Here is a 12,896-nt window from a genome sequence, read left to right on the forward strand (position 1 = left end):
CAGGATCAGAGGGGTGTGGGTGGGCAAGCCATGTAATGCCAGAGTAAAGTAATGCCACAACTTACACACAAGTGTTTAGATAATCTTTTCTCCTGACAAAATATTTCCATCCACTGAATGTAAGCTTTTCCATATTCCAAACTTGCCTGCTTCACTGGTGACTTCATGTGCCTGTGCAAGCCATGCAAATTATGAATATAAATCTAGGAATTATTAGATTGTTGGACTTCAAATCAGTAGGTGTCAGGGCATCAAAAGTAACTAAATAATAATATTATTTCATAAATCTTATTAGTAATTAGTTACACTACTAGTAATGCAAAAAGTAATATTATTACTGTTACTAATTACTATTAACTAGTTACGGCCCAACACTGGATAGGACATTTATTGCCCATTTGAACTAATAAAGACAGGAATCAATATTTGAATGGGATCAATATATCTAGATAGATAGATAGATAAACGGTTCGTCATGTCATCGTTACAGGACGGAGTAGACACGTGGTAAATCTGTTTAACCTTATAGTTGTAGTAAAGGACCTTTACCATGGGTTGACTTAAGGTGAGACGTGTGAACATGCTGTTTGATCCAGGGTGGCGACCAACGAAGACAGACAGCCTTATTACCCTATTAGAATCCTCGACGAAACAGACAGCCAATAGATTCTCGTAAAAACTGGGAAGGGCGTTGTCAATAGTCTATTTGACGCAACTCGCACTCCACTATAGAGGTATGAGGGCATGAAGCTAACGCAGAAGGATAAAAGTAAGATTAATTTAACGATAGGAGTACAAAAATCTATTTAGCTGCCAAAAAAATACCAGGTACGACATACCATTGAGAACATTCGAGTTGTTTTCGTTGATTTAATCGCAGTTTGCTCGCGGTCGCATGTCATTGAATGTTGGCTAAGCTACGTTAGTCAGTTGATCTGTTACGGCAGTTGTTCGCAAATGTCAAACTGTTTGTTTATCTTATAAATTTCTTCTATAGCGTCTCATAACATGAGATGACAATACGAAAAAAATAAATAATTATGCACTCGTGAATTTTAGTTGTCCATTAAAACCTGTCGTTAACTATTTTGCAAGATACTCGCTAGTGCATGTCAACTTGACATTGCGTTGCTCTTGTCTCAGCCCTATCAATACATGGGAACTAATTTTTTGTATGCTAAATCTTTGTTTTTAAGCTAATTCAGGGCGCATTAAAGTGCGCTTCAAAGTCAAATCTAGAAATCGTCGAGTCGTGGTTCTAGAAACAAAGATGTTCCCCTCCGTCCAGCATCGCCCCGTGTGCACTATAGGGGCCAGAGCTATCCGATTGCAAAGCTTTAACACTTTTAAACAAAATGGTGAGATAAATAGCAAATCGTGGAGTTTCTCGTGGCTGGGTGAGCGCGTGGGCCTGCTGGTGTCATGGATCCAAAAAGCAGGAAGGGGAACGAACAAGCTGGCCTCCGACAAAAAGAAGGAGAGACTATTGTCTATATTAGCCAACCATTGTAGTTTTGTGACGGGCCAGAGGCTGAGAAGGGCTCTTCAGATAGGAGAGCTGTACTCAAACCTGTACTCTGAGAGGAGCAGGTGGACACTCGTGAACAACATATGGCGGCGACTGCAGAGCAAACACGCCCCCACTGGAAAACTCCTAGCAGCACTGGCTGGGGTCTTCATGTGGGAAGACGAGAAGATTGGAGATGATGAGCTGAGAAGGTACTTCCCTCACTTCTGGACTGTTTATATGGTGCTATTTGTAATTTCTGAAATAAGACACCGCTATTATCTGATATTAAGCGTTTACTGTCAAATGGGCCTTAGCTGTGCGCCTCTGCCTTCTGTTAACCAATCAGAAACGCTCTCTAGCTGTCAATCACTTGTCGCGTTCAGGTGTTATGACATCGGATTGGCTGTTAGAGGGCGTGGTTTTGATGAGAGGAGAGGCGAAATTTAGCCAAATGTTATTTGAACTTATTTTTAACTAATTTGTTATTTTATCGTCTTGTTTATGCATTTATTGTGATTAAAGCAACTTGTTTGAACTTGTGCTTTAGGTGTGCATGGGAGCTGCAGGCACTGGAGTCGGTGAGAAGCCAGAATGTGAAACCAAAGACAGCCGTGCATGCAGATCCAAGCTGGGAGGTGGTCGTGGAGAAGAAAAACTTGAGAGTTTGGAGGAGACCCATCCAGGGTAGCCATCTTTTTGAATACAGAGGTACTTTTTAAAATTACAATTGCATGCATTTATTGTGTCCTTCATTAGTAATAAATCAATTTTTGTAAATTCAAGTGAGACTTGAATGGCTTTGTGAAAAGGCTATCTTTGCGATGGCACATGCACTTGAAGGACCCCTTCATATCAAATTTAACTGATCATCATAATGAGTGTTTGTCCAGTCCTGTTCAAGCAATGGATTTACATGACTGGTTCTCTCTTTACAGTGTTTGGTTCATATACAGACGTCACACCCCGGCAATTCTTCAATGTTCAGGTACTAAACAGAGTTAATATTAAACTCCAGTTATTACTGCAAGACAAAGTAAAACTACATCCGTTCAAGCTTCCATAGCCTTACATGCAGGGTTGCCAACTTTGGCTACCTGGCTGGAGTGAGATTCTGATGACATGGTCTGAACCAGTCACAGGCACCTAAATGAGGTTTTGAGGATGCAACCATTCGTTTTTAGTTTCATCTTAATAATTAAGGTTAATTTTCTACAAGATGCACTTTGTTTTATTTTAAAGAACCTTTTCAACACTCAGTTGTGTGCTGTTTACCTTCCTAGTATATCTTCAGAAGGACGAGCAAGTCATATGTCCTACAGAATAATTGATAAATAATAATTAAAAATGCAAGCAAGACCATTTGAAATCACTAAATTATACATAATCAAGAAAAAACAAACCGTTTTAACAGGTCAGATGTTCTGCATGTACTCTTCTGAACACATGAATAACCTGTTACTGCCGTTATTTCTACTGTAAATGTAGGGGACTCTTATAAGATTTTATTACAGTGGCTGTTCCTATATATGTACTTCCTTATATAAATTTGATGTTCAGCAACAAATATTTGTTGAAAATCATAATGTTTTAGTCTAAATTATTGCATTCTTTATTCTGTTGCACTCCTATCTGATATGCATACATGCGCATCTTTGAAGTTTAACACGTCCTGCGTGCACTTGATCTTGTGACGGTTTCACACAATGGGAATATGCATGTGACTCACAGTGTTTACAGAATAAAGAATAAAAGAGTAAAATATAAGTTATGCACTGGAGAAAGCATCATTCAAATGCATTTTGTGTTGTCTTGTTATTTGGTGTGAGATGTAGTGTGGTGGCCTGAGACAGTATCTGTGTTTCACGCCAAATGCGAGAGTTGGCAACCCAGTTACATGATTCAGGCTTAACTTGGCATATGCATGTGGTTGGTATCTGCTGTTGGTATTTGAATGTTATATTTAGACTCTCCCAAATATTTCCCTTTACTCCAGTTGGACACAGAGTATAGAAAGAAGTGGGATGCGCTGGTTATCAAACTGGACGTGGTGGACAGGGACGTCAACACAGGCACCGAGGTCATTCACTGGGCGACGCATTTTCCAGTAAGCTCTGAAACAAGTTCTCTTCTGCATGCACAAGAAAACATCCTTGTGATTTATTTTTTAATGGGCAGTGAGTGGGCCTGACTCCTGAGTTGAATTAACTGACGTGTAATCTAGTACTAGTTGACTGAAGATTTAAAAGCCTTTAAGCTCAATCCTGTTTCATCAATCTGCCATGTTAGATTAATTTGCATTGTTAAAGAATTCCTTGATTAAGAAGTTACAAAATGTCGACGAAGTAAACTGCATTTTACATAAGTATTTATATATAGAAAAATGTAAATTCTTAACAGGTACTTCAACATGCCTGTTAGTATTTACAGTGCTGTTTAATAGCCATTGATGTTACAATTTGTTGACCTTTCCTGTGCAGTATCCCATGTACTCCAGAGACTATGTCTACGTGCGCCGGTATCATGTTGACATGGAGAACAAATTAATGATCCTAGTTTCCAGGTAACTGTTGTTGCCATTTTATAGGCATTAGTGACATTTTAATTAGTGTCAATTGGTTGAAGTGTGTCCTTTATGTTAAGTGTGCTGTCTTTCTCTGTTCAGAGCTGTCAGACACCCCACTGTGCCAGAAACCCAGGAGTTTGTCCGAGTTCACTCTTACCAGTCCAAGATGGTCATCCGCCCACACAGGTCATTTGACGAGGTGAGAATAGGGAATCTCCTGTGTGTCAGTCTGTCTGCACTTGGTCTTAGTTTGCAGTCTTAAGCTAGTTATCTTGTCTCGACAGAATGGCTTTGATTACCTGCTGACTTACAGCGATGATCCCCAGACAGTCTTCCCTCGTTATTGCGTCAGCTGGATGGTGTCTAGTGGTGAGCCCTCTGTCTTATGCACTCACATTTTGTTTTGTAATATGCGCTCCTATTTGGACTGTAAAAACATTCATTGAGAGGTTTTTTTAGTGGGTTGGATCCAGGGTCGAAAATTATCTGGCAGTGCTGATATGAGGGAATTGAGAGAATTTATAGAACATAAATGTAAAGGATGCATTAAAATGATCAAAAGTGACTGAAGACATTTATAATGCAACAAGTTTTTTTTTTTAACTTTATCAAAGAGTCATGAAAAATGTGTCATGGTTTCCACAAAAATATGAAAAAGCACAACTGTTTTCAACATGATGATAATAATACAAAATGTTTCTTGAGCAGCAAATCAGTATATTAGAATAGGTGTGTTCGACTTGAAGCGGCGCTGCGCAGAATGATCAGTGTATGATATCAAAGTACCGCGAGAGCGATTCGAAAGTCAAGTCACCTTTATTTATATAGCGCTCTTAACAATACAGATTGTGTCAAAGCACTTAACAGTATCAAATTCGAGGATAGAGTGTCAGTAATGTATAATGATAAGATTAAACACTCAATTTTCAGTTAAAGGCATTTCATTATTGAATTCAGAGATTTCATTGTCTAGCTCAGTTTAGTTTAAATATCTGTGCAATCAAATCGGCGATAATTGCTAGAAATTAAAAAAGCATAATTTAAGAAAGCATAAGGATCCATATCTGCTCTCTTATCGCTCTCGCGGTACTTTGATGTCATGCACTGATCATTCTGCGCAGCACTGCTTCAAGTCGAACACGCCTAATGATGGATCATGTGACACTTCAGACTGGAGTAATGATGCTGAAAATTAACGTAATAAATAGGGTTGGGTACCGAAACCCGGTACCAATATGGCACATACCGGTTACATAGGTACTAGAACCGAATCCGAACGCAGATTTCAGTGCCTCATTTCTGTGCTGTGCCTTAGCGATGGATTTAAATATTTGTCCTTTGTTTCTCCAAAACGAACGTAAGAAGCATCATCACCGGCACCTCACGTGAAAAATAATTTCCCGACTCAGAAAATGCACGTGAATTCAAGTCGGACCGCTCTAATACAAGTCCAACAAATCTTTGTAGTAATGCAAGCGTGCTGTTTTCACATTCCGACTTAAAAGCACAACTCAGGAAATGAGAGCATCCGAGGAACACGTGAATGCAGAAATTACACTTGCTCTGACGGTAGCAGGTAGCCCTCCATTAACTAGCTACGCTAAACATTCTTAAATTAAAATGCCTAAAGCTAAAATTCTCTTGTATTCACGTTTTTAAACCTGTTGTCCAACAAAAGAGAACATTATAACCTTTTTAGTCCACAACACCAGTTAAATGCTTACTTTTGTGATCTGATGTAGCTTCTTGTCACAGAATGAGGCAGAAAATATGTTCCATAGGCTACTAATACATCGATTGGCAATGGATTATAAATATATTTCATTATGAAAATACCAGAGATGGCTTGAATAACACAGATAAACTATACATTGTCGTAGTCGAATGTTTATTGTATTTGTTTTATCATTCAAAACGTTTATATCTTGTTTACTCATTTACATCCATAGCAATGCATTTGTCCATATTGGGGATTTCCTGGAGCTTCATGAGTTCCGCTACTTCTGTGACTGGATATGAGGATTTTTTGTGCGAGGGCGCCCTCTGGCATCCAGTATGAATAAAAAAGACATCATGTGTTTAGTGCTAATGGCCAATCCAATTATTAATTGGTAATTTTTATTTATTTTTTATTATTTTTAAGTATCGGTTCAGGCACTGGTATCGGAAAAAAAAAAAAACGATACCCAACCCTAGTAATAAATAACAAATAATAATAGAAAAGTTATTTTAAATTGTAATGATATTTCTATTTTTGTAGACAATTTAACAAGTTCTTTAGACACAATATTTACATAATTAGGATCTCTCTGAGTATGTGTGTTTCCAGTTGGACAGTCATTATTGTTGAATGTAACCATACTCGTGTTAGGATCACAGTTGGGAATTTCACAGATGAATTGGCTGCCATCGTGCAAGTTGTCCTTGAAATCTGCCCTTTCTGCAGCTGCTGTTTCTTGACACCTGTTCACTCAGATTTCTCTTCCTCTCTGTCCCACAGGCATGCCAGACTTCCTGGAGAAGCTTCACACCGCTGCTCTCAGAGCTAAAAACATGGACGTCGGTGTCCACGACTACGTCAGCATCATAAAACCTACCCAACCCACCCAAGAACGACTAGCTGACAACGCTCACACCGGAGGCCCGAATCAGATCTACGCCTAAGCGTCTGGCTACAGCGATTGATATACAGTGGTAAAATGACCCAGAACAGAGCATTTTTCACTTATGGGGTCATTAATTGAAGCCACAAAGAAATCCGAACCGTCTATTTCCAAAATTCATCTATGCCATCGACAAGTCCTGTACTAGCTGTCATACTGAGCGCTTACGTCCCTCATTTTGTATGCTGTTAGTTTGCTTCCTCTTTCAGTAGGGTACATCTACTAAGATGAGCCAAAATAATGTCATTTATTAATTGTAGATTCTCCTGCTAAAGCAGTTTTTCACTCCGCATTTACATCACGATCATCAGAATTGATCATGCTGTTGAGATGTTGAAAAACAACAGGAAAGCATGCAAGCGCCCCACAAGGTTCAACTACAGGAAGCTGTTTGTGTGCAAAGCCACTTTTTCTTTTTTTTCCACTTTGTGGTTCTTTTTTCCAGTTTATGCTGTAATGAACTGCTCTCGGCAGAACCAGAACAAACCAGATCGTCCTCATTTACCGTGTGAATGTTCACTGCCTGTAAAACCCAAACAGCCTTCACAGGATCACCAAAACTGTGTCTTATGCAAACCGCAGCATCCTCACGATCAGGCTTGGCTTCTTCCTGCGCTCTAGAGGGCTGTTTGAAGTCTAAAACATCTTTTCTACTCTGAACTCCAGCAAATGAGGACACTGTGATTTGATGTTGTAATGAAAGTGGAAGGACGGTGCAAATGTCAGCATACAAACGCACTGCGAGAATTTGGGGGTGTTTTTTTGTGATTGGGAATCCACTCTGATGGGATTGTCTGTGTTCTACATGTTTATACTTCAAAAAAAGTCAGACTTGGTTTGATGCAGATTACACTGACTATATACAACTTGCAGTCTCCATCCCATCGTTTGACCTTTATTTCATACTAATATGTGTCATAACACACCAGTGAAGTTACAGATACAGTAGCACGTCAGTGGAAAAAAGTATGTAAATCATCTAAGGTACATGCACGTTGACTTTTCTTTGTATCCGTTTCTTGTTTATGGTCTCTTCAGAGAAACATTTAAAATGAAAACGGATTTTTCAAATCCCAAGGTCAGATTTTAATTGGTGGATGTGTGCAAATATATATTCGTTTATGATATCCAGATGTCCTCTGTTTGAATGAGGTTGGCACCTGATAATGGTATGACATTTTTGTTACACGATTGGTAACTAAACAGGCATAAATAAAAAATAAATTGTTGCACTTCAAATGCGACTGGTCTCAAAGACGCACTGTTGCGTTAGTTGATTATGACATCCATATAATCAACAATGTGAGTTTCTGTTTTGAATATCTGCTCTTTATGGAAGGTGCAAGTAAAGTCCTGCTTACTTTTGTTCCATATGAAATTAATTTCTCTTTTTTTTTTTTTCCTTTGTCCTCATTTCTTTCATTTAGTCAGAATACTTGTCGCACCATTTTGTTAAGGTTCATGAAAAGACGTGGCCTAAATGTATTTGTGTAAGTTTGGCACCTAGATAGCACTGCCCTGTTTACATCCCAGTACTTTTTTTGTTAAAAAGAAAAATGTTTTAAGGCTATAGCGATCATGGTTTTCTATGATTTTGTTTCATGTTTAAAATTGTTCACAGTGGTCAGTCAAAGGGTATTTAGAAAGCTCTTGTTATTAAGGAATATTCTAGGTTATAGATGTTATGATCTACTGACAACATTTGTGGCATGTTGTCGATTACCACAGATAGTTTTGATTTGGACCTCAGTTGGATAAAAAAAAGTTGTTTATTTTTATGAACTGAGGTCCAGGTTGAAATTACGTAGTCTGCTAACAGCATACCTACATATTTTTTTTTTTTTTGCTGCTTAATGCATACAAATACAAATATCCCACTGTCATATACTGTTCCGTTTCACAAAAATAAGTGTTAATTTATTCCCAGTCAGTTTACATGTGGTTGTTGAGCACATTCAGTGTTTTCTGTCATTTCATCTAAACATCACATTGAAATGTCAGATATTCACTAATATACTCAAAAAGTGCATTTTCTTGGTGTTTGACAATACTCTGCTTATGATAGTCAAAGCATCATCATAAAACCCAACTGCAGTTTAATGCGCTTGATAGCATTTTCACTTTTTCTAATATCTAAACTAGATGTGTTCTACTGTAATCTCAAGTGAAATAGTGTATGTATTAATGATGGAGACGCCAGAAGCATGAGTTTGTTTTTTGCTCTAATGTGAAAATGAACCACCTAATTCATTAATTGGTGACAATAAAATCATTTGAATTAATTTCTGAGTCTTGTTTCATTTTTATTAATGTAGGCATAGTATGGAAGTCTGTGACCTTCAAAAACAGGTCAGTAAATGATGATTTAATAGCTTCTAATCATCATATGCAGACACTTCTGGGAACAACAGAATAAATGCCTAAGTCCAATAACATTCCATAGATAGATTGCATTTATTTAATAGTCTATGCATTATTAATGGTGTTTGCTAAGTATTATTACCAGTATTATCATTATCATATTGAAGGTTAGTGATCTAAATAAGCTGCTAACCTAAATTACAGCAAAGCTTCGATTATACCATAGGCATTGTGTCAGCATGCAAACACCACGGATGATCTCTATTAAAAGTAAACGTACAAGTCAAGTTCTGTATGGTACTGTTGTTCTTGTTCAATATGCACCTCACACTTAGACCACTGACTCGAGTATGTGTATAGTGATGGAATACATAATGGTAGTCATGATTGTACTTCAGTTACAGTGCATTTTCATTGGCTGGACTTGAGTAGCATTTATTGATTGATAACATTCATAGTTAGAGATTCATTCATCCATTTTATGGTTGCTATGCATCTTTTTTAAACTGCTCAGTGAATCAGTTAAGTGCTCAAAATCTTCATAAGGTGCTATAAATAATTCTAAAATGTGAACTGGTCTCGTAAAGAGGTTGAATCTCCAAAGATTCAATAAATAAAACACTTGTGTGCAGGCAAACAGGTTACACAATATCCAAGAGGAGTCTATTGCTTCGAAAACGACTAGAGCTGAGCAGTGCAACCTAACATGACCTCCGACGGTAAAACGGAGTGGTTCATCCATCTAGAGACTGACTGTAAGTGCCGCTCTGCAGTGAGCTCCACCCATCATCATGACCTCCCGACTGCATCTAAGATTGCATTTACTCGAGCAAGGCTTACATTACTAAAGTCTTTTTGTCTTATAGCCAGATATTTATGTTTCAGTAGTGAAAACGGTGGCTGATGTGCAGAATTTGTCCATACAATTTCTTATGATGAATAAGGATGCAACTGGACTTGGACATTTTCCATAACTTTAATGCCATTTGTAAAAATCATGAAAAAACTGATTACAAACTAACCCTGTGTGGATTGAGTGCTACTCTGAATATTGGGGGTTGGGTACATGTCTCTATTTATGGTGGTTACAGCTTTCTTACTTCTTAAATCAATAGGGTATATGTATATGTAGGGTATATGTGAAGCCATGGCATCAGCTTGGCTGAGGACGTGCAGCTTGGCAATAGAACTAACACTATTTTGACCAGTGTCACTATTTCCATTTCTTGTTGCACTCATTTTTCTATCAGTAATGATCATGTCAGACTCAACAAGCAAAACACAATGCATTTTATTCTCTTTAAAATACTCTTGTAGACAAGAAATTTACACTTCATCAGACTGTTGCAAAAGGTTTGATTCTTCAGATTGCAGGTCCAAGAGGAAAAGAACAGTAAGAAGAAAATCCTGGTAGAAAGTGCACACAAGTCTCCAAAGTGCTTGGCACAACCATGGACAGAAAGGGAACTGCATGGTTAGATCAAGCACAATGGTGTCCTGGGCAACGTCATAAATTCAGCAGAAACTTGTCTAAGTTGTGGATCAGTCACAAAAGACAGGACGGGACCATCCATGTACATTAAAATGCTGTTTAAAATCATGCAGAATACAATGAGGGACGTCTGGGAAAAGGTCAAGGCTCCAAGTCTACATAAGGTGGAACCACAAAGTCAGAGATCACTAGGTGAAGGTAATTTAAAAAGACCATCAAAAGATCTCGTTGTCACTGAGAGTCTTCTTCAGCCATCCTTAGGTGTTGTATCTATTCTCAAAAAGACTGTATTCAGGTTTCCAAAATCTGGAAGTTACTGGAAATGGAGAAGAGCAGTATCGTAGAGGTTGTTGCAGGTGATTACCAAGAGTGACAAAATGGGAGATGGGTGGAAAAGGTGTTCGTGATAGACTGCGACTAAGGATGTCTGCAAAATTAAAAAAAGAGAAAAAGATTAGTCATAGGTCACGTTCTCACTGCAGAGATTCGCAGGCACCGCCCTTCCTGCGCAAAAACTGCGTCAAACCCCACCCTCTCCGAAAATCGTACACCTCCCCAGTACCTATGCCTGATGACCAGTCGACAAAACTGTCAATTTTCTACAATTTCAGTAGAATAATGAAATGGAACGCAAGAGAACTCCAGAATGGGAGTTAACAAGTGGTTTGGTAATCAAATGAGTTTGCCGTCATTCAATTGTTCAGAGGTTTTCAAAAAATCTATAGAAATAGAGTTTGTCGAAGCAATGGTTGTCTTGTTAAGGGACATCAATAGCTCCCCAGCTTCTTGACTTGCGCTAATAGACTGTTCTATGGGCAAATAAGAATAAACCACCAATGTCATATTATTTCACAGCCAATATCCCACAACATCACAGCCAATGTCATCTATGCCACAGCATCTGGACCTTAGGGCCAATTCTTAAATTGTTACTGCAAAATCTCTTGTGGTAACACTTCCCAAGGTATCCCAGAGTATCTCTTCCAAAAACCTGCCTAGATTCTGCCCATCCATCTGGGTGGTAATCATATTACCCCATACTTGCCATGCCCCATGGGACATTTTAGTGGGAATGGGAAGGATGGGTGCGCTAATCAACTCTAAAGGTCGGACAACTGAACCACTTAGCATGATGAAATAGGAGGAAACAAACATTATTAAGGATGATGTTGGAGATGGTGGTAGAGAATGAAGGATGAGGATCAGAAAGAACAATTCATAAAATATGAAGGGACAATGGCATTGTCTTATCCTACATTCTTCGACCAGTCGATCAGTTCCCTCTTGAATCTATCCTTTTGAGCATCTTACAAATTTGGAGCAAATACTACATCTTACCCAGTTCGTTCAGTAGTAGCGTACTTTGTGCCCCTCTTGCACAATACTTGGAAAATCTGTTACCTTGAAGGAGACTTGTCCAAAAGGCACAAAAGAAAGTCTAGAGTACTCTGAAACTGTTCTAAGGAGTTCTGTGAGAAGAAAAAAAGAACGGTTATGACAATAATCAACTTACGCATTTAGGACACTCACCTCAATCTTGAAGAGGACCATCTACAAGAGGTCTTGTAGAGGACCTTTCAACAGGTTCCCAGAGGGATGGATGTCCTCAAGGCAAATCTTTAAGCCGAGACCCATGCCTCTCGCTTCATCGGCGACTAAGATCATCTGAGAGAGCTGCTGTTTTGAGCTGGGTGTCTGGACTGGACCTGTTAGCCGAACTGAAGGCAAACTGTCCAGGATGTCTCTCCTCCAACACCCCCATACTCCGCCCCTCCCTCCGCCCCGCGGGGGTCGCACAATATCACCCAGGATAGGTGGTTTGCCGAAGAGAAGTTGGGTGGTGTGGGCCAGGGTACGTGTTATTGGGAGGGGGTAGAGGGTCCAGTTCCGCAATTCATAAATATTAATACAGAGTCCTCCCTCTTGAGGAGGGGGCAAATTCTTTAATTTTGTTAGAGGGGGAAGCGCTTTATTCACTTAATGGCTTTTATTAGTGCCCGGACTTCAACTCTTTCATTAGCTAAAGTGCTGCTATAATTTACAGGGGAAAGTGCAGCAGGGGAAAATGGGTGGGGGAAGGGCGGAGCATGATGGGTGAGCACTGGCTCCTCTGCCACAGGCATACGTCCCTACCATCTTAAAAAAATTGACTCAGATCAATGCCTGAATCTGCCTCCATTTCATCCCCACGAACCCAATAACCCCACCAGAAGAAACGAACAACGGACTTTACGCTTTTGCTGATGCTGCACTTTGAATTCTCATTGATAACTTTCTGCATCTTTCAATTATGCTTTCTTTGAGAAA

General features: G+C 39.1%; 1 protein-coding gene across 1 annotated transcript; it reads left to right on the forward strand.

Annotated features, from left to right (window-relative positions):
• The first annotated feature begins 691 nt into the window (after window positions 1-691).
• stard7 (StAR-related lipid transfer (START) domain containing 7) lies at window positions 692-9,018 on the forward strand. Its single transcript, XM_058789795.1, has 8 exons — window positions 692-1,719; window positions 2,058-2,218; window positions 2,446-2,495; window positions 3,504-3,614; window positions 3,988-4,070; window positions 4,173-4,272; window positions 4,358-4,442; window positions 6,574-9,018. Exons 1-8 carry the CDS (start codon window positions 1,271-1,273, stop codon window positions 6,735-6,737), a joined length of 1,203 nt encoding a protein of 400 aa, XP_058645778.1. The 5' UTR covers window positions 692-1,270; the 3' UTR covers window positions 6,738-9,018.
• Window positions 9,019-12,896: the final 3,878 nt, after the last annotated feature.

Source organism: Onychostoma macrolepis, chromosome 10, assembly GCF_012432095.1.
Source record: "Onychostoma macrolepis isolate SWU-2019 chromosome 10, ASM1243209v1, whole genome shotgun sequence".
Classification (NCBI taxonomy): Eukaryota; Metazoa; Chordata; class Actinopteri; order Cypriniformes; family Cyprinidae; genus Onychostoma; species Onychostoma macrolepis.